A 23105-nucleotide genomic window follows, 5' to 3' on the forward strand; every position below is an offset into this window, starting at 1 on the left:
ACACTTAATGCATGCAGGGCTTAAAACCTAGATGATGGGTTGATGGGTGCAGCAAACCACCATGGCACATGTATACCTATGTAACAAACCTGCATGTTTTGCACATGTATCCCAGAACTTAATAAAAACAGGGGCAAAGGTAAAGTGGTAAAGAAAGACAGGAGCCTGAGGTCAGCTGCCAACAGTCTTTGTAACCCTTAGGTGGCACGTATCTTTTTTTCTCAGGTGGAGAAAACTTCCAGGGCTAATCTATCTTGTCAAAAATACCCATGATTTGTCAGTTAATCCCCTGATATTTTTCATGCTGGAAAATCTGTCAGTGTCCAAAAAGGCTTACATTCTACAGTCTATGGGAAACAACATCACTGGAGTAGGCTGAAATGAAATATAGTCATTAATAGTAAGTTTGAGGTTAACTGCTCTTTAAAAGAACAGTTTTTTTCTTCTGTTTTTCTAGTGGTGTCACTCTTCAGGGACCCCTCTTTATTTTGTACTCTTTAACAGTCAGAAATATACCTACCCATTTCTGATTTCCTGCTATTGTGTTTGAAATATGGATTTCACATATTTGGGGTAATCACTGGGCTAACTTCATCAGTAAAGTTGACCTTAGTAAGTTAAAAACACTCAAATTTTAGAAACTCAGTGTTCAGTGGGTTACAAATGACCACCCGCCATGCTGTTCCCACTGGGGCAGACACCTTTTGTAATTTCTGAAATACAAATGCTACTTTTTTTTTTAATGTATTCTCTCTCTCTTTAATTTCTCCATCCTGTGATATGTCTGTCCAAAATGACTTCCCAGAAAGCATGGTATGGCAGAAAAGGGTTTCAAAAAGCATGACAGTTATTGAAAAGAGAAATAACTCACACTAAAGTTTTTTAAATATCTCTGGACTATGGCCAGGAGCTATTACTATGGCTCGCATGTGTAATTTCAGCATTTTGGGAGGCCAAGGTGGGTAGATCCCTTAAGTTGAGGAGTTTGAAACCAGCTTGGGCAATGTGGTAAAACCCCATCTCTGCAAAAAATACAAAATAATTAGCCGAGTGTGGTGGTGCACACCTGTGGTCCCAGCTATTCAGGGAGGCTATGGAGGGAGGATCACCTGAGCCCAGGAGGTGAAGGTTGCAGTGAGCTGATATTATGCCACTGCACTCCAGCCTGGGAGACAGTGAGATTCTATCTCAAAAAAGAAAAAAAATCTCTGGACTATACTCTCATGATTCTAGCATTATTTGGATCAGAAAAATATTAGTAGGATAGACTGTGACGACAAATAGATCAAACTTGGGATGGCTCAACACAACAAATATTTTTATGTATCATTATTTAACAGTCCAGGGAGGTTGCAAATAGACTATATGTTGAAGGTAAGAAATTTTGCTCTGCAGTCATTCAGGAATTGAAGTTGATAGTGATTCTGCCATCTTGAACATGTGACATCGCTGTCTGTCTGGAGGGTGCCATCACAGTCAGCTAGAAGGGGAAAGGACACAGAGAAACCCACATGGAGTGGCCACATCACATCCATTCAAATTCCACTGCCCAAAGCTCACGGCCACAGTTAACTGCAAGAGAAGCTAGGAAATGGTGTGTCTATATATATGAAGAAAGAAGTGGAAGGTGGACTTCGGTAAATGGTATCTGACAGAAGAAAAATTAAAACTTTCTCTCTTTTTTCTTTTCTTTCTTTCTTTCTTTTTTTTTTTTTTGAAACAGAGTCTCGCTCTGTTGCCTAGGCTGGAGGGTAGTGGTGCAATCTCGGCTCACTGCAAACCTCCACTTCCTGATTTCAAGCAATTCTCCTGCCTCAGTCTCCTGAGTATGTGGGATTACAGATGTGAGCCACCATGCCCAGCTAATTTTTGTATTTTTAGTAGAGATGAGATTTCACCATGTTGGTCAGGCTGGTCTTGAACTCCTGACCTCATGATCCTCCTAAAGTGCTGGGATTACAGGCACAAGCCACCGCGCCCAGCAAACTTTCAATAAGATAATGTTATTCTTCAGTATTTCTTTCCGTCACTTCCTAATATGATGCTTAACTTCCTGCTAGAACAGCTTTCATGCTGGTTTCAAATACCGTGTTATTCCAGTCTGTCTCATGTTCTCCCATCTCTGCAATCTTTGCTCTGCAGAGTGGTAAGAACCATTTTTTTCTGATTCTATATTCTTCAATCACTCCAAGTTACTCTCTGGATAAAGAAATACGAGGCATGGTACACAGGCTCTTTCCTAATCCAGCCCCGAGGCTGTATGAAATGGAGGTTAAGAACACAATATCTGCAACCAGACTGCCTGGGTTTCACTTCCTGCTTTGTTTATTGTTTTCTAACCTTGAGCAAGACTTAATGTCTCTCTAAATTTCTCTATCTCTAAAATGGGGATAATACTAATATCAACATCGTTGGGCTTGTGAAATGTAGTTGACTTCATATATGTAAAGCACTTAGAATAATGAACATGGCTGAATTATTGTTCTATAACTTTACCTTCCACGATTCTATCTAATACACATCTCAACTTAGTGATACACAATTTCAGTGAAAGGAACATAATCAGCAAGAATAACAATCACTTATGCAGTTCTTCCTATGTGCCAGAAACAGTGAGATAATAAATGTTTGTTGTTTTAAGCCACTAAAGTTTGGGGTGATTTGTTGCATAGTAGCAGATTAGGAATTATCATCATTTTATAGAGTAAACACCAGAGACCGTAAGAAACTGGGCCCAGAACAGTTAAACAGAGTAGACCTGTTTAACAGAGTAGACCTGTTTAACTGTTCTGGGCCTAGTTTCTTACGGTCTCTGGTGTTTCCTCTGAAAAATGATGATAATTCCACTGTTATCCATTTGTTAGAATTACATTAAAGTAGTATCTTAGACTAAGCCACGCGTTACAAGGGATATGAAAGTGTTTCATTCAATGGTCAGCACGCAGAAGGTATTTAGTAAATATTTCCGTAGTACTTCTGCTGCAGCAAATCACTGCAACTCTCTCCTCACTACCAGATTGGATTTCTAGCAATCAAGATAGTTTCTTTAATAAATTCTTACACATAATTATCTGATTCTATATAGGTTGCTATCCTTGAAAATTGAGGAAAAAATCATTTTCTAGACTAATTCTCAGCATGCCTGAAGAGCTTACAAGGGAAGCTCTTTCCACGTCTCAGTGTCATACCCCGGGATTTTAATGTTCCATTTCTGAGAAACCATTCCAAGCTGCAGCAAATGCAGTCCAAATGTATAAGGACGTGGTACATTGGTAACAAAGCAGTTACAACAAAAATATGCAAACTCAGGAAAATGTAAATTTGAAACAGTAAGAGATTTCACATGGTCATGAAATACCCCAGGGAGTGCACCAAGGCAGTGATTTATTAAGACAACCTTTAGAAGCAAGTGCACAACCCCAAGTGCTGTGTGGATTTCTGTAAGACCCCACTTTTACAATTGAGAGAGACCAGATGCTCATGGGCCTTTAATTATCTGTTCTTAAAAACCTAAATAATAAACATCTCAAGGACTCAGCCAGTTCATAATCATCCTCATGACAGTGACTCTCTTAGCGTTTTGCTGATTGGTCCTTGCTTGGAAGATGTAAATAGAGTAGGCAAGTAGGAAAAACAAAGCATAAAAGAGGCAGTGCATCTCTCTGCTTGAGGAAAACTCACTTTGGACAGCACCTTGAATGCTATCAGGGAAGCTAGAGTGTTCTCCTGTTCTTTGCTGTCCTTGCCAGTTTCTTCTTCTGAGCTCACATCTGAAGTGTGCCTTCAAGGGAAAAATGCAACAATAGTAATATTAATAACAATGAATGAAGTGTAATAAGCACTTTTGTGCCAGTACTGTTCTCAGACAGGCAGACACACACACACACACACACACACACAAATATGTATACATACACAGATGTTCCTCAACTTACAATGGGGTTACATCATAAAGTTGTGATGATAAACTCATCATAAAGTTGAAAAATTGTAAGTTGAAAAGTTGAACTATTGTAAGTTGGGATACACACATATGCACACACACATCCATTAACTATATTTCACAAAAGAGGAACAAAAAAGTTAATAACTTAACCAATGTCATACAGTAAACAAGTGGTACCAACAAGGTTCTATCCCAGACACTCCAATTCTTAGATCAACTTTGTTAGTGTTATCTAAAAGAATAGGAATAAGTTATCCACAAGAAAATTTTAAAACCCAAGTTTTTCATGCTTTTTAAATAGGCAATGTTTCTTTTTCACATGTACTCTAATATTCTATGACTAGTCCTAATCATTCTCACTTCACAGCTAGAGGAACTAAGACCAGAAGAACTTAGAGATCTTGACTAGTACCACTCAATAAGTGGAAGACCAGGACCCAGCTTGTGACATTGTGTGAGTTGTTTCACCTATATAACCCCTCTAAACTATTTATTAATCTAGAAAATGGGAATAATAACAATTTCTATGTAATAGGTTGTTGGAGCACAAAATAAAGTTATATGTATAAAACATTTAGCACAGTTCATGGTGCATAGCAGGTCGGTAGTAAATGTTTGTTATAATTATCAGCAAAATCATCTCCCTCATTACTGCAGTTGATTTCCCTTTATACATCATTGGAAAGAAATATCTCAACTGAGTTTCAGTTGAATACAGTATTAGATTGTTCCTTAACTGAGTTTCAGCATTTTAAATTTGTGCTCCTTAGTCTTAAAACTACCTACTAAAAAGAAATCATTCAATGCTTAGACTTTGAACAAAGAAAAACTCTGGTCTACCAGGAAGCTGGTGATGTAGAAAAGTAAAGTTTCACTTCATAGGCACTTTTATTTCCCTTAGAGGTGGACACTGAATGATTTGTGTGTGTACATTTGTCTATTCATTATTCAAAATTAAAATTCCTTAGAGGCAACCATTGAAAGCCAATCATTTTTTTAAAAACTTAAAAAATGACATCTTGAAGAGTTCTTTGGTGCTCATTCATCAAACTTAGCAATGATTTAACTGTAATTCTTTATTCATATTCATCTCCCACAAAATAAAAATGCCATAAAGCTTTGCAGTACTGTATCCTAATGAATGGAGAAACTAAAGGAAAAGGAAAAGGAGCAAATGAGAGGAGAACCCCAAAATGAGCCCATCCTGGCATCTTTCTAAAAAGAAAGAAAGAAACAAGCAGCCCCTTCTCTCTGCTCTTTGGAAAGAAATATTTAATCTTGACAGTTTCTGCACTTCATAATTGATTCACAGCATGACCTATCTCAAACAATTGAAGATTCAAATGAAGTTTGCAATTAACCTTTCTATGTCATTTTGCAAAACATTCTCATAACCTCATCCAGCCCTTTTACAAATCAGTTCTCTGAAGTGAACATCACTATGTTGCCATTTTACAGAGGAAGGTACTGAGCCACAGAGAGGTTATTTACTCATGATAATAAGTTGGTAAGACTAAGAACCAGGAATGATACTGCCTTCCTTCTCCAAATATCCTGTTCTTTATTATGAGTACCTAAACAGTATTAAAAATTAATTACATTTTAACAATATTAAGTAAATGTCCTCATGTGAAATCCACGGTTTTAAACTTAAGGTTATCTATTTATCAAATAAACTAAATCCTACTCACTTAACAATATTCATTGAGTTCATTCTATAAACGAACATTAGGCCATGGGCAGATATGAAATATGAAGATCAATCTGTGATCACAGAGATGAAACATACAATTTAGAGAGAGAAAGATAAGCATGATGACAAATAAATAATGTATGAAAATTAGTCATTATTTTAAGCCAACTTTTTCTAAGCTGTAAGCTGTCTTCCTACTTCTGCCAGGTGTTAATAATTGTTTTACTTTTAAAAAGTAGGGGAAAAAGAGTACTTCATGGTGGGAAGATATTCAGTGGGGACATAAGCATCTTCCTCTTAGAAATTAACAATGCACAGTAGCCTATTGTGTTTTGAAAGCCCTGCAAACAATAAAAACCTGGTTAGGTTTAATTTTAATTTTAATTTAATTTAATTTTTTTTATTGTACTTTAGGTTCTGGGGTACATGTACAGATCATGCAGGATTGTTGCATAAGTACATACATGGCAAGGTGGTTTGCTGCCTTTCTCCCCCCATCACCTATATCTGGTATTTCTCCCCACGTTATCCCTCCCCACCCTCCCCACCCCCTGCTGTCCCTCCCCTAGTCCCCACCACCTGACCACAGTGTGTGATGCTCCCCTCCCTGTGTCCACATGTTCTAATCGTTCAACACCTGCCTATGAGTGATACCATGCGGTATTTGATTTTCTGTTCTTGTGTCAGTTTGTTGAGAATGATGGTTTCCAGATTCATCCATATCCCTATGAAGGACAGGAACTCATTGTTTTTGATGGCTGCATAATATTCCATGGTGTATATGTGCCACATTTTCTTTATCCAGTCTATTGTTGATGGACATTTGAGTTGGTTCCAGGTCTTTGCTATTGAAACAGTGCCACAATGAACATACATGTGCATGTGTCTTTATAATAGAACAATTTATAATTCTTTGGGTATATACCCAGTAATGGGATTGCTGGGTCAAATGGGATTTCTATTTCTAGGTCCTTGAGGAATCGCCACACTGTCTTCCACAATGGTTGCACTAATTTGCACTCCCACCAATAGTGTAAAAGTGTTCCTATTTTTCCACATCCTCTCCAGTGTCTGTTGTCTCCAGATTTTTTAATGATCGCCATTCTAACTGGTGTAAGATGGTATCTCAATGTGGTTTTGATTTGCATTTCTCTAATGACCAGTGATGATGAGCATTTTTTCATATGTTTGTTGGCCTCTTACATGTCTTCTTTTGAAAAGTGTCTGTTCATATCTTTCGCCAAAATTTGAATAGGCTTGTTTGTTTTTTTCTTGTAAATCTGTTTTAGTTCTTTGTTAATATTCTGGATATTAGCCCTTTGTCAGATGGGTAGATTGCAAAAATTTTTTCCCATTCTATTGGTTGCCAGTCCACTCTAATGATTGTTTCCTTTGCTGTACAGAAGCTCTGAATTTTAATTAGATCCCATTTATCTATTTTGGCTTTTTTTTTGTTGCCATTAAATCAGTGTTTCCTAAACAGTCTCATGAAACAAGGTTACTCCTAAATCTGGTTATCCTAGGAAAGTGGATTTCAAGCTTGAGCATGTACATAAGTATCATTGAAAAGGTTTTAAAATACAAATGTGTGGGCTTCACTCCAGAAATTCTGATTCAAAAGGTCTCATTTACCATCTGAGAACTTGCATTTTTGCCAAATTACTAGCTGATCTGATGTTTCAGGATTGAGAACTTAATTCAAGTAGTATCTCTACAGAACAGTTTTTAAAATGTTCCCCTGAAGTAGGATGATTATACTTAACACAAATGTAATATACTTGGGTGATGGACACCCTTAATATCCTGACTGGATCACTATACATTAAATACATGTAACACATTTTCTCAAGTACCCCATAAATTTGCATAAATAAATAAAATTATATTTTTCTCAAATAAAAAATAAAATAAATCCTCCTCTAGAATGTTAGAATCTTTCTTTTTTTGTAATATTCATAAATACATATAAATATTCTCATTATTACATGCATGTAGTTACATTCCTTTACATGATACACCAGAAAGAATACCCATTCTAAGCAGGAAAGAATGAAGAGAAGAAGGCATTTTTACAAAGATCTATTATGACAGTAATTCGTATTCTATGTCTACCATTATTAAGTTGTGTGACTTTGAGCAGGGATCAGAAGGTATTTTAAATTGAGGTGAAGATATGCACAAAGCCAAGTGGAAAATGTCATATGTCCCTGCATACAGAGAACAAGCTATTTTGCTTGATTGCAGGTGAGGAGACAGAGGCTGTACATAAGAATGTGTTCAATTTAAAGCAACAAAATATATAGAACAAACTACTTTGGGCAATCAAGGGGGTATATTGGCTCACATCACTAAAATATATAGAGACACAGCAGATTTCCAGTTTGGTCTGGTCTGCTAGCTCTATCCCCTCCAGAGTATAGGCTCCAGGCAGGCAAAAAGGAAGAGAGTATCAGTTCTCTTGGTGTCTAGTACACTGCCTGTATTAGGGTAGGTCCTCAATAAATTCATGTTGTGTACAATGAATACATGTCCTCAAAGACGTGGTTAGTGTCAGTATCACTCCTTTCCTCGTGGTTTCTATTTCAGTATTAGTTTAACCTGTCTTAGGGGCACAAGGTGGCTGCTATTAGCTTGAATTAGCTGAACACTTCTCTTTTCATGCCTGTGAGAGATTAGCTACCTCTTCCATAAATGAATTTTCTCTTCTTCCTGGGCAAATACTCTATATTTCTCAGCCTCTTTTACAATTAGGTGTATCCATGCAACTCAGTTCTAGCCAATGGCATGTGAGTAGCAGTGATATCTACCACTTGCAGACCTACACATAAGGGCTCCCAGACACATCTTCTGTGTTCTTTCCTGGAACACCTGCTCGATGCCAATAAATATAGCAACCTTAGCAGCTACATATTGCAGTGGGCAGAGCTTTTGTGTTTCAGCCTTTTCATATTTTTTAGTTTTGTTTTGTTTTTTAATTGATACAGAGCTGGCCTAATAAAAAATTGAAGAAAAATACAGCATTTTGTTCTTGGTTTCTCATTAGAAACATGAGGTTTACTCTGTTGAAACTGGCTTAGTTCATATGATCATCCCCTGAGGTGAGGGGAAAGAAATGTGCTAATTGATTAAGCCAAGGTCACATGCTCCAAATCTAGAATTGGATTTTGAGGTCAGTTTTCGTAAACCACATACCCAAGTAGGAATCAGGCTCCATTGACAACAACAACAGGGAACAGTTCTTAGAAATAAAACTACAAATGTCCAATCCAAGTTGTCAAGTTCCAAGTGAGGAGGGGCTTTCCATTAAAGAATGTGGATGTTCCCTGGTAGGCAACTGGAGGTCATTGGCATATTTTCAGCATGGGAGTAACACTGTCAGATTTTTTTCAATTACAAAATGCTTTAGCATAGAGAAAATTATAAAGAACAATATAAGTAACAGATATGCATTCACTATCCTGCTTAATCAAATGTCATACTTTGCCATGCTTGATTCAAATTTTTTAAAGAAACATTACAGATATGGTGGAAACATCTTATATGCCCCACTGCTGATGCATACCTCTCTTCCCAAGGGTCACCACTTTCTGACTTTGATACTTATCATTCCCAGGCATGGTTTAATACTATTGCTGAATTTGCATCTATGCATAAATAATACATACAATTGACTGCATGTTTTGAAACTTCTTATTAAATAATATCAAATGATTAAACTTTTTCACAAACTGCTTTTTTAAACTCAATCTTTTATAAGATTGCCAATAATATCTCTTTAGATCATTCATTTTGACTATCATATTTTCATTGAATGAATATGCCATGGCTCGTTTGTCCATTCTGTTATGGATAAACACTTGTGTTGTTTCCATAATTTTACTATTAAAAATAGTGCCATTGTGAACATTCTTGTGTGTATATCATTGTGTACACATGCTAGAGTTTCTTTAATGTGTTCTGGTGTATATTACTGGGCCAAAGGCTATATAAGTCTTCAATTTCCCTAGAAGTCATACCAACTCATACATGCATGACCAGCATGAGCGTCTCAGTGCTCTACGTTGTTCAGATTCTACATGAAGCACAGGTGGCCTGTTGGTCAGGTTGACTGATATTAGAAGGTTATTGCCAAAGTCTATGTGAGACAGGCTGAGGGTCTGAGATACCTAGAAGTAAGGGAGATAAAGTGAGAGAGGAAAGAAGTTAACATATTTAGAAACAAAATCCACATGACTTGGTGATTGATTATGGAGAAAATAGGGAGAAGAAGAGATCAAGAAGACTCTTAAGTCTCTAGCTTGAACACAAGGGGAAGCTTACATGTAGTGAGACTGATGACAGATTCCTCTTGAACATATTGCCTTTGAGAGCTTTGGAGTAAAAAAGAAAGCACTATGCATCAGGCATTTGGATATTTAGGTCTCGGAGACTGAAAAGAGATCAAAACAGAAAATACAAATTATAGAATCATCGAGATGGGTAAAATTAGAAGAGTTGGAGCAAGAAAAATACATAGAATCAGTAGAGAAGTGGGTTAAGAAAATATCTCTAGGAAACATTAACTTTCAAAGGTATATAAAAGGAAGAGAAGACTGTGGAGAAGACAGAGACTGAAGAAAGAGACAAAGTGTGTGATATTGTAGTAGCCAGTGGAAGAGAATTTCAAAGAATGAGTGGTCAACCACATTAAATGCAGCTGGAAAACCAAGAAGGTAAAAATTGAAAATTAAACATTAACATACGATGAAATTATTAAGTCCATATTATGGATGGTTTCAATGGAATAGCATAGATGGAAATAATTGCAATTAGTTAAGAATTTTTTTAAAAGAACAAATTTATACAGCTAACATTCTCAAATTAAGTTTTTTGAAAATAAAACACTAAGATGGAATTTGGGTGCAAGATGTTTATTGAAAATCAACACATGTGAAAGGAAAGAGAATGAACCTAAGAAAATTGGCTCCCAAGTCCATTAATGTAAAGACTATGTTATATTGACTCTCTATCTTTAGGGAAAAATATATCCAATGCATCTTATTTACTGGAATCAGATTCATCAAATCCATTTTGGACCACTCTGATCACTAGTTTCATCCTCACAGACACAGTAAGGAAGCTAAAGCCAAAGGTTGTAAGAGCAAATGACATAAAAAGAAATGGCATATTCTCCCCTCACCTTTGCCCTCTTTGATTTTCTCCATTGTTGCTAAAAGAAATACTCAGAAAACTATGAAAAAAACTTGTGCCTGTAAGTGAAGCCCCACGATTATGAATTCTGAATCCTTGTAACAGACCAATAGGACTGATATATGACTTCTACTAGTGGAGACTGGGAAGGGGTGACTTTAGCTCACAGAGCCTGATCACAGCAAAATAGAAAATGATCATAGCATCCCTTCTTTATCCTGGGGTGACTATGAACATTCAGTGGGAACTAACTGCTGTATTAAAGTCCTGGGTGCAGCTCCTGGCACATGACATGGCCCATGAGATAGTAGTTCTGAGTACTCTTGCCCATCAGTAGTGCTGGGAGGAGAAGGGAGGGCAGCCTGCTCACTGGGGAGAGCAGGAATGAGGCTAGGAAAGACAGGGACACGGCAAAGATGTCTCCTGTTTGAGAGAGACTTCAGTTAATGTTCAGCCAATTTCCTGTGGTGCTAAGAAGTAAAAGTTGAACTTACTATCAAGGAACAGGCAGGTGTTAGCTGGGCCCCTTGGAGGAAGTCAACAAGCCCCACCACATCTAACAACACCTACTGCTTGCAGCCCTTCCCCCAGGTCAGGCAGCTAAGCACCTCATGCTTCCAACTGAGGGGGAATGAATGGGCACCAAAAGTAGATGATTTTACTTCTTTCCCAGGGATGGAAGAGGGTGAAGAAATCAGCATGTATTGGACACTTACTATATTGGATACCTTATATATGTAGTGCAGTGTTGTTATTCCCACTATGCAGATGAGGACACTGAGGCTCAGAGAGTTTTTCAAGACACACATCTGGTCAATAGGGAGCCAGGATTCAAACTCATGTCAGCCTGGTACTCAAGTCCCCTGTTCTTTCCATGACTAGATTAGATGTATCCCTAGATAGTCTGGGCATAAGAGCATGAGTCTTCCATGAAAGGGAGTGGGGGCTCGTCTTGGAAGATACCTTTTAGGAAGCCTTCCATCATTGCTCTGACTTCCTCCTCCGTGTAGGCTCAGCACACACTGTTGGGCCCTTCTCTAGGAGTTTGCAGTCTAGGGGAAGAGATGGGCACATGAGGAAGCAGTTTCCATGTAGTATGTCAAATACTGAACTAGATAAATGCATGAATGACTACGAAGAACAGAGAATTGGGGCCACCTAAATCAACATGAGATTCATGGAAGTCTCCTGGGGAGAAACCCTTGAGTCCTAAAGAGTGAGAATTGGACAGAAAAATTAAGAAGGAGCAGGGAATTACAGAGAGAAGTAACAGATGAACAAAAGCAAAGAAGCATAAGATAGTCTGGAGTCTGATCAAATTGCAATCAGTTGGAAGTACTAGAGAATAAAATACAAAGCAGAGAGAGGGGAGAAGTAAAGCTGAATAGATAAACAGGGTCAACTTACAGAGGGTCTGATGCAGGCTAAATTCCAGGTGCTGCTATAAAAATACAGGTAAGAAAACTCAAAATATTTTACGATTTTTGTGGAATATTTTATGACCTTTAGTGGACATTTCATGAAGCACTCCTGTAGCTGGAGGAAGTGCTGGCAGCAAGCCAAACATAATAAAATGTATGTACATCAAACATTGACACATTTATCCAACAAGTATATATTGAGCGCCTACTATGTGCTAAGCACTCTCTTAGTCATCAAATATTCTGGCACTAAATAAAACACAAGACCAGGCATGGGGGCTCATGCTGGTAATCCCAGCACTTCAGGATGCAGAGGTGGGTGGATCATGAGGTCAAGAGTTTGAGACCAGCCTGGCCAACATGGTGAAACCCCTTCTCTACTAAAAATACAAAAATTAGCTGGGTGTGGTGACCCGTGCCTGTAGTCCCAGCTAGTCGGGAGGCTGAGGCAGGAGAATTGCTTGAACCCAGGAGGCAGAGATTGCAGTGAGCTGACATTGTGCCACTGCACTCCAGCCTGGCAACAGAGCAAGACTGTGTCTCAAAAAACAAAACAAAACAAACAAACAAACACAAAACACACTGCTCTCTTTAAAATAACAATAAAGAAAATAAGTGAATTATACATTATCTCAGCAGATATTGCATAGTATGTGGAAAGACATATCAGGGAAGGGGGTGGGAAGTATTATGAGAGGGATTACAATACCAGTAGGCTGTTAAGACAGCTCCTACTCAGGTCACGTTTCAGCAGACACTTGGAGGAGAGGAGGGAGCTGGCCAAGCTGATATCTGGGGAAAGGCATTCCAGGAAGGGGGACCAGCCAGTTCAAAGTCCTGGGAAGTTGGGGGGTTGTGGTTGGCATATTTGAGGAGTGGTAAGGAGGCCAGTGTGGCAGGAACAGAATGATCACAGAAAAAGGTGGTAGTAAATTAGGTCAGATAAACAGTAAGAGACAAGGGCTTTTTTTTTTTTTTTTTTTTTTTTTTTGAGATGGAGTCTTGCTCTGTCACCCAGGCTGAAGTGCAGTGGCACGATCTTGGCTCACTACAACCTCTGCCTCCCAGGTTCAAGAGATTCTCCTGCCTCAGCCTCCTGAGTAGTTGGGATTACAGATGCCGGCCACCATGCCTGGCTAAGTTTTGTATTTTTAGTAGAGACGGGATTTCACCATGTTAGTCAGACTGGTCTCGAACTCCTGACCTCATGATCTGCCCACCTCAGCCTCCCAAAGTGCTGGGATTACAGGCGTGAGCCACTGCGCCCGGCTGAGACAAGGGCTTTTTAGGTCATCTAGAATTTAGATATTTCCTGAGAGAGCAGAGGAGCCACGAGAAAGCTTTGAGATGAGGATGAGATGATCTAACTCAGGTTTTAACTGGATAGTTCAGAGGAAGACTGGGGGCAGGGAACCAGCAAGGGAACTGTGGCAATAATCCTGAAAAGAGGTACAGTGGTTTGGAGCAGGGAGTTAACAGTGGAAGCAGAGAGAAGTGATGAAACTCTGAATATGGGAAAGGGTGGCCAGGAGAGAGCAGTGCCCAGGATGGTCCAGGATTTTGGCCTGAACAACTGGGGAAAAAGAAAAAACCACAAAAGAGCAGCAGTTTCGGGGAGACCAGATGTCCTGGTTGCAGCTTTGTTTTGCCTTAAAAATATCTGAGTACATAACCAGTAATGGAATTGCTGGGTTGAATGGTAGTTCTGTTTTTTGGCCTTTGAGAAATTGCCACGCTGCTTTCCTTAGCAAACTAAGGCATGAACAGAAAACCAAATACCACATGTTCTCACTTTTAAGTGGGAGCTAAATGATGAGAATTCATGAACACATAGAGGGAAACAAGAGACACTGAGGCCTACCTGAGGGTGGAGGGTGGGAGGAGGGAGAGGATCAGGAGAAATAACTAGTGGGTACTAGGTTTAATACCTGGGTGATGAAAGTATCTGTACAACAAAGCCCTGTGACATGAGTTTCCCTATGTAACAAACCTGCACATGTGCCCCTAAAAATATACATACTTTTAAGTATATATATGAAAGAATTATACTTTTGAGTTTTAATACCACATTTTCTATAAGATTTTGCAATTTAAACTTCACTATATTTATATATAAACAATTAAGAGTTAAGTTGACCTTGATATTACATATTGCAGATACTTTATTAATATCTATTTATTTTTAACTATTTGATTTTTTTCACATTTCGGAAAAATGTACCTATTTTTTCAGATTTCAGGCAGGCCATTGAAAAGCTCCTAGTTCTAATTACTGTTCCTGTAATGCTTTTTTATGAAGAAAACAGTCCAGCCTGTCCTCTTAGAGTTTGTAGTCTAAAGTAGAGAAAAATAATAAAAAGCAAGAGCATGTGTTTTTAACTAATACAGTGTGGGTTTTAAAGCTCAGGTAAATTATTTTGCTTAGTTCTCACAACAATCCTCTGATGTAGGCACTATTACTTCCCCCTTTTTAATAATGAGGAAACTGGAGTACAGAGAGCTTGGTAGACTTGCCCAGTGTTACCAAACTCTATGTTGGCTGAGCTGGGATTTGAATCAAGATACCTGTTTCTCATAGGTCATTGAAAAACACAGGAAAGCCTTGCATTGTCCATGTCCACCATGTGAGTCAAATGTGTGGTGGCAAAGAAGGGTAGGTGTTTGGCATCTGTGATTTCTGTGCATCCTCTGTCTTACCTCTTTATTTCTTCCCTCTGTATCCTGAATTGCCACTACCCTGAGCAGGCGATAAGAATAAAATTCCATTATATTGGTCTTGGGGGGATGGGCAAACACTTTGGGCTCTCTTGATATTCTAGTTATTAAATATTGCTCAGTGTAAGTCAAACAATAAATGAGACGATGATATTTTTATTTTAATTTGTCTTATAATGATCTGTGCTCAACATGTAAAACGAATAGATGTAACCTCTTTGGAATATTCCTGAATAAACATGGGGCACCAGGTCAAAGAGCAAGAGGTAAAAATGCCTCATGTGGATCAGGGGTCTGTGATTGGTAACCTCATGGGCTCTGAAGGGCTCTGGTCACACAGGGAGTGAATAGCAGACTCTCAATTCAGTGTCAGATGTGAGTTCACAAGCAATGTTTTGGGACTTCATCATGTCTTTTCCCTGCTCTGGGAGTCGTAAGCACTAAGTTCTGATCCTAATTCTGTTGTTATCTACCTGAGTGACACTAATTAGATATGTAACTTCTCTGAGGCTCGACACCTACAAATAAAGAAGGCTAGAATACTAAAATTTCTTCCGTTTCATCCAATCATTGATTGTGTAGGCTCATACTCTATAAATTGTGTATTCTATTTTAGGGAAATTCATTATTTTGTTCTTATGGTGTTGCTGGACCTGTTGCTTTTCATTACTGTAACTACTTCTCTTTGTTGAAGACCTTTGCCAGACCAAATATGACGGGTGTGTAAGGCTCTGGCATTTTGCCCAGGTCTAGCACATAGAATTCCACTAATGGGTCTGCTGGGCATCTGAGACCACAGAGCCATTTGTCATAACATGACAATTCCAGTTGGGCAGGGATAGAAATGAGCTTTAATGATTTTGGACCAGAATTTGTCTAGAGAGAGAGCAGAGTACCAAGCCAAAAGCATCATCTTTAGAGTCAAGCAGGCATGAGTTCAAATCCCAATTCAGTCACTTACTGGATATGTACCCACAGCCAAGCCTCAGTTTAAATGTCACTTTCTCAAACAGGCCTCCTAGGGTCTCCCAAGTTGGCTGAGTCCAGAATACTGGTTTATCTTTATGGTAAAATTTATTCTATCATTACGTACTAGTATTTAATAAATGTTTTGGGAATGTGGAACAAATATTTGTTAAATACAAGGTTACTTAATCTTCCTGTATCTCAGTCCTCACTTCCGTGAAGTGGGCAAAGGGTAAGACACAGTTGCTGTGCAAAAAGAATCAGGTCAAAGTGCCCTATAAATAGCAAAACACTGTCACAGCCCTAGATAGCATGATTACTATCTGAAATAAACTAGTTCAAGAAGCAAATCTCAGACTCAAGTGGGGCTTTTTCTAGTTTAGAACCTGGAGTTAGAGGAAGAAAGAAGGGACTAAAGTGTGCTGCGTTTCTAGATGTGCCAGGCGCTGTGCGTAATAGAATGGCAGACATTTAATATTTGTCTAAAAGTGTGAAAGTGTGAATTTCCAGAAGGGAGACACAGGGTCTTGGTAAAAGCAAGGTTTGCTCTAACTTTTCCCTCACTTTGGCAGACTGTTTTGCCTTTTTCTCTTAAGTTGGAACTTTTGAGGCCATTACTGCTAGAAGGGAAAAGCTAGTGATACTTATCTACATTCAGAATGTGAAAATGCCCTCTTCTGCTCCCCAGGTTGGCCCCGTTGTTATGCAGGTGCTGCCTATAAAAAGATGACACCTCCAGAAAGTGGAAAAGATGAATGTGCAGATTGCTCCACACAGATACTCATCTAGGTGAGGTGGTGAACACTGCAGATTTGGGTCCACCAATAAGATACTACCCCATTTGGGATGATACACCTTCCTTAGAAATGACAGTGGCAGCACATAGACAAAGGGACTCATTAAAGTATGTGGGTTCTGGAGATTGCATCTAGAGTAGGAGTCAAACGATCTCAATTGTCACCCAAGGCCTCTGGCTTGCTAACATCTCTGTCTGCCTCAGTTTTCTTACCTGCAAAATGGGTCACTGAACATCACATGTCCCTCTATTAATTTATTCATTCACTGAAGAAGCAAGCTGTCAATAAGCAACTGCTATCTATGTCAAGAACGATGCCAGATACTAAAATAGAATACAAAAATGTGATTACTACAAATTCCTACCATCAAGGAGTCATGTCTAATGAAGGAGAAAAACATGAGAGTGAATAATGAAGTTAGAAAAAAGTTCAAAAACTCTTATGGAGGTATATGTAAAGTGTAGTGTGACTAGAGAAGAAAGGAAAAACCATTCTCTCTTTCACGAAAGTAGAAGTTTTCATTGAGGTAGAGATACCTGAGTGAGTCTTAAAATATATGTTGGAATTTGTGGCATGAGCTAGGAAGAGAAATGTGTACAAGGTAGGAGACTGTCCTCAGACACCAAGTCATGCAATAGCACACTTCCTAGCCCAGAATAGCCACATTAGATATTTATTTTATGAATGGATAAATGTATGAATGAATAAATAAGCATTTGAATAAGCATAATGGGCCAGGCATGGTGGCTCACACCTGTAATTCCAGCACTTTGGGAGGCTGAGGCAGGTGGATCACTTGAGGTCAGGAGTTCGAGACGAGCCTGGCCAACGTGGTGAAACCCTGTCTCTATTAACAATACAAAAATTAATCAGGCATGGTGGTGGGTTCCTGTAATCCCAGCAAGTCAGGAGGCTGAGGCATGATAATCACTTGAGCCTGTGAGGCAAATATTGCAGTGAGTTGAGATCGCACCACTGCCCTCCAGCTTGGGTGACATAATAAATACGTACATACATACATACATAAGCATGATGAATTCATTGTTTCTAGAATGTGTAAGATGTAGAGAAGATACCAGTAAATTTATAAACTGTGGAAAATCTGAAAGAAACTTACACATCCAAAAAAGCAGTTTTGATGTATTTGTGTTATTCTAGGATAATTTTTTTTTTTTAGCAATTGATGCAAACTCTTGTTTAAATCCCAAAGTGCTTTTTAAACCTTTGAATATCCCCCAGTTTGAATCATGAACATTGAGTAAAAAGTTATACTCTTTTTTTTTTTTTTTTTTTTTTTTTGAGACGGAGTTTCGCTCTTGTTACCCAGGCTGGAGTGCAATGGCGCGATCTCGGCTCACCGCAACCTCCGCCTCCTGGGTTCAGGCAATTCTCCTGCCTCAGCCTCCTGAGTAGCTGGGATTACAGGCACGCGCCACCATGCCCAGCTAATTTTTTGTATTAGTAGAGACGGGGTTTCACCATGTTGACCAGGATGGTCTCGATCTCTTGACCTCGTGATCCACCCGCCTCGGCCTCCCAAAGTGCTGGGATTACAGGCGTGAGCCACCGCGCCCGGCCAAGTTGTACTCTTTAATTCATTTATTAGTCATTCATTCATCATTTATGTATTAAATATATATTTATCAATAACCAACTATTAATTCAATAATTTTTAAAGTGTTTATTGTGTCCCAGGCATTAGGCTAGGACCTGGGCATAGAGCGTTGAACCAAACAAGGGTGATTCTACAGTTATGGAGCTCACTGCTTATCTATTGGCTATTTCCTTTTTTTTTTCTTTTTTCTTTTCTTTTTTTTTCTTTTTAATTTTTACTTTTTGAGACAAATCTCACTCTGTCACTCAGGCTGGAGTGCAATGGCACGATCTCAGCTCGCTGCAACCTCTACCTCTCGGGTTCAAAGATTCTCCTGCTTCAGACTCCCAAGTAACTGGGATCACAGGCACCACCATCATGCACAGCTAATTTTTGCATTTTTGTAGAGATGGAGTTTCACTATGTTGGCCAGACTAGTCGCGAACTTCTAATCTCAAGTGACCCACCCACCTCGGCCTCCCAAAGTGCTGGGATTACATGCATAAGCCACTGCGCCTGGCCTTCCTTTGTTTTTAAATTGCTAATAGCACCCCAGTTTGGTTTGGGGTGACAATATAAATAGCTCTAGTGGACTCACTGTGGCTATTCTAAGTTGACCATGGTAAATCCACATCTCTGTGTCAGACACTCATGTTTTCTGCCCTTCACATAGCTATGGGTGACCATGTGGTAAAATTCCTACCATTGAAACATAGAGAAGGTCTTCAAGAGAACCCCTAGAAATGACTTTGCATTTAGAGAAAATAGGCAAATATAAAAAGAAAAAGCTGCCATTTCACTTTCTTTTTTATTTGAATATTTTGGTAGGAAGTTACAATGTTTAGAATTACAGTAGCCCCAGTGGTCTTAAGATATTCAAAGCCAACAGCCTGAGGATGGTAGAGAGGGCAGATAGAAATTGTGTGTCTTTAATAACATTTTGTGCACTAATCCTAACATCAAATAACTCCAGACTTCCAGTGATATAAATAACTCTGGACCTCCAATGATATCAAAAACTTAGATAGTTTGAAGGAAAACTTTTCCTTCAAATCTACGAATGAAGGTTTTCTATGAGTTTCCACTGAAAATCAGAAGATAATATGCATCTTCTGATAGAGAATGCATATTATCTCTATCGAAGATAGAGATGCATCTATTTTGTCAATTTATTTCTCAGTGCCTACTAAAGTGCCTAGCACATAACAGCCATTTAATAAACAGCTGTCTAATGAGTGAACAACAGAAAGGAAGGTATTCGTGAAAATCGCTTGGGCAGTAGAGGGTTGTAGGAAAAGTGATTCTGAGATAGTCTGTCAACAAGTTACTCCTTCACAGGCTGGATCATGGAGTCAAGTAGGGCACTAGAGAAAAAAAAACCCACAAGAATCATTAACTCAGTTCTGGGTAACAGAGGTTTGTTAATACAACCACAAAATCCGCCTCACCAAAGTTGCTCCGGAGACAGCGTTCTTTCTCCTAGAGCCACATATAGGACTTGAGATATTGGATTTAGTTCCTTCAGTTTCTATATTTCATACCATATTTTTCTCACATTCAAACTATACCTATCTTATTTTTCCTTCCCATCACTACTTGTAGTCAATATTATAGAAATCCCAGCTAGTGAAATAAGGCAAGCAAAATAAAAGGCACAGATATTAAAAATGAAGAAGTAAAACTATCTTATTCAGAAAGGATATGATTTGGTACAAAGAAAATCCCAAAGAATCTACAAATTATCAGACTTATCAGTGAATCTGGCAAGATCACTGGATACAGTTTATACACAGAAGTTATTAATAACCATATTTCTATGCACTGACAACAAAAAATTGAAGACAACTTTTAAAACAACAACGTTTATAATGACACCAAAAAATATCAAATTAGAAGTTCATGTAAATTATAGTTTCCAAGACCTCCATACTGGAAATTGGAAGCCTTTTTTTTTTAGATGGAGTCTCACTCTATCTCCCAGGCTGGAGTTTAGTGACGTGATCTCAGCTCACTGCAACCTCTGCCTCCCAGGTTCAAGCAATTCTCCTGCCTCAGCTTCCTGAGTACCTGGGACTACAGGGAAGTGCCACCATGCCTGGCTAATTTTTTGTATTTTTTTTTTTAGTTGAGACGGGGTTTTACCATGTTGGTCAGGCTGGTCTTGAACTCCTGACCTGGTGATCTGCCCGCCTTGTCCTCTCAAAGTACTGGGATTACAGGCGTGAGCCATGTGCCTGGCCAGAAGCCATTGTTAAAAGAAATTTAAAATTTAAGTAAATGGAGAGACTTACCTGGTAATGGTTGGACTCGGTATTGCTAAGATGCAATTTACCCCAAAATTGTCTATGGATTCAATACAATTTCAATTAAACTTTCTGAAACTTTCATTTTTTGTTGTTGTTGGAATAGACAACCTGATTCTGAAGTTTATATACAAATGTAAAGGACCTAAAAGAGCTAAAGAAAATTTGCAGAAGAAAGAAACTGGAAGAATTACACTGTCAGATTTTGAGACCTACTACACAACTACAATTATTAACACAGTGCATATCGGTACACGGATAGGCAAATGGACTAAAGAAACAGAAGACGGAGTCCAGAAACTTAACTACACATACATGATCATCTGACTTATGACAAAAGTACCAAGGCAATTGAGTGGGAAGAGAATGATGTTCTACATAAATGGCAATATTGGGTATCTGTATGGTAAAAAATAAATCTTCGCTATATGTCATATAATGTGCACAAATTAATTACAAACATAGTATACACCCAATGTGAAAGGTAAAACAAATAACATATATAAAAAAGGATAGTATCTTACCTGGGGATAGCAGATATTTCTTAAGTCACAAGAAGTGAAAAGGCAAACCACAGCCTGCAATGATAATTTTATTATAATACATGTATATGTTTATATCTGACAAAGTACTCATACCCAGAATGCATTAAGAACTCTTACAAATTAATAACAAAAGGACATTAACCACTTTAAATATGGCACACACACACACACAAACTTCGATCAGGCACTTTACACAGATCACTCATCAAAAAAATACAAATTGAACTACACTGAGTTACCACTACATACTCATCAGAATGGCTAAAATTTTTAAAAGACCAATACAGTCAAATACTGGTGAATATTGGGAGTAATTGGAGCTTTTATACATTGTTAGTTGTTTATTGTGAGTGAATTGCTTCAATCCCTTTCAAAAACAGTTGGTTGTATCAATTAAAGCTGAACACTTGTCTATACTATATGACCAGTAATCCCATTACTAAGTATATATTTAAGAGAAACAAAATATACTAAAAATATATGTAAAACTCTTCATAACCAAACTATTAACCACATTGATTCATAACAAGAAAATGAAAACAATTCAAATGTTTATTAACATGAAGAAGGATAAAATAGGGTCCATTTATACAATGGAACACTGCTACTTAATGATAAGAACAAACTGCTGATATCCACAACAACATGGATTAAACCAACAAGTATGTTGGTTGAAAGAAGTCAGACATAAAAGAGTGTCTACACTATAATTACATTTCTATTAAGTTCAAGGACAGGTAAATCTGATAGCAGTAAGGATAGTGGTCACGTCAAGAGGTATTGGTGGGAAGAGACACAGGAAATCTTTTTAGGTGATTAAAATGTTCTCTGTCTTGACTTAGGTAGTGGTTACGTAGGTCTATACAGGTATACATGTACATAAAAAAATCACTTAAGATTTGATACTTTACTACATGTATTTTATACCTCAATTTAAAAAATTGAAAAAATATTTCTTAAAAACTTATTACATGTCACATTTCCTTGGGGTCTCTCTCCCCTTTCTTTCCCCTCTCTTCTCTTTCCTATCTCTCTGTGTTTCTCTCTTTTGGCAGGTAAGTCAAACCTCAGAGAAACAAAGGAAATCCATGTGGACAAATTTGAATTCAGGTTGTCTCTATTAACCACCAAAATGGAGACAGTAAATTCAAGCTGGGACTTGAATTGCATGCTTAGGCTATCTGCAACAAAGTCTTGATGGGCAGTTGTCCTGAATCTTACTTAGCTTTGTGTCACATACCTTCCTGGTTTCTGACTTGATTATTAAGAGGCAGATGCAGCAGGAGAGGAGAACAGATTTCCAATTGCAATGATCTTGACTCATCAAGTTCACTAGATTCTGGAAATTAAGGCTTCGGTTTCATTCTGCTAACAATTAGCAGAGTGGACTCCAGGCTGATCGCATAGCCCTCTGGGTCTCTGAACCCTCATTGAAACACAAAGGGGTGGACTGGGTGTTGTTCTAATGAAAATATAAACAGCCTTCATTCATGCAACTAATATTTCCTGAGTGTCTGCCATAAACCATGTGTGTTACATAAGGGACTGGAATGCAGGGGTTCATTTTTACATTATTCAATATTAATTATAATTTTACTTTGTGTCAAAGAAACAAAAACACAATACCACTTATTTGATGCAGGGATGAACTGTAAACCCTAGTATTGGTGGTGATGGGGATGGTAAGCAGGGCATAATGGCAATAGCAAAAGTAACCAGAAACACCCTGCTTCCCTCAAAAGAGGAAAAAAAGCGAGACCTATTTCCATGACAGGGTCCTTATGTGTCCATTCTGGTATCTGAATGGTTTGGGTCTTTTCATTTCCCTCCTGCCACAAAGAGAAAAAGCCAATTCCATATGTGTGTGTGCGCGTGTGTATGCATATGTGTGTGTAAGGGTATTTACATGTATAGTGAATGTATATAGCTATGTTT

General features: G+C 38.4%; 1 protein-coding gene across 1 annotated transcript in view; it reads right to left on the reverse strand.

Annotated features, from left to right (window-relative positions):
* Positions 1-11944, reverse strand: part of LOC105716832 (uncharacterized) — a 98757-nt gene extending 86813 nt beyond the window's left edge. Inside the window, exons 1-3 of the mRNA XM_012451640.2 lie at positions 11793-11944; positions 4108-4178; positions 3682-3781 (exon numbers count right to left, since the gene is read on the reverse strand). Coding sequence (XP_012307063.2) covers positions 3682-3781; positions 4108-4178; positions 11793-11814 — 193 coding nt within the window. The 5' untranslated portion in view covers positions 11815-11944. The remainder of the gene's footprint in view (positions 1-3681; positions 3782-4107; positions 4179-11792) is intronic.
* Between the last annotated feature and the right edge of the window lie 11161 nt (positions 11945-23105).

The sequence above is a fragment of the Aotus nancymaae genome, unplaced genomic scaffold (assembly GCF_030222135.1).
Source record: "Aotus nancymaae isolate 86718 unplaced genomic scaffold, 86718_ANA_hifiasm-v0.15.2.pri h1tg000036l, whole genome shotgun sequence".
In the NCBI taxonomy this organism is placed as follows: Eukaryota; Metazoa; Chordata; class Mammalia; order Primates; family Aotidae; genus Aotus; species Aotus nancymaae.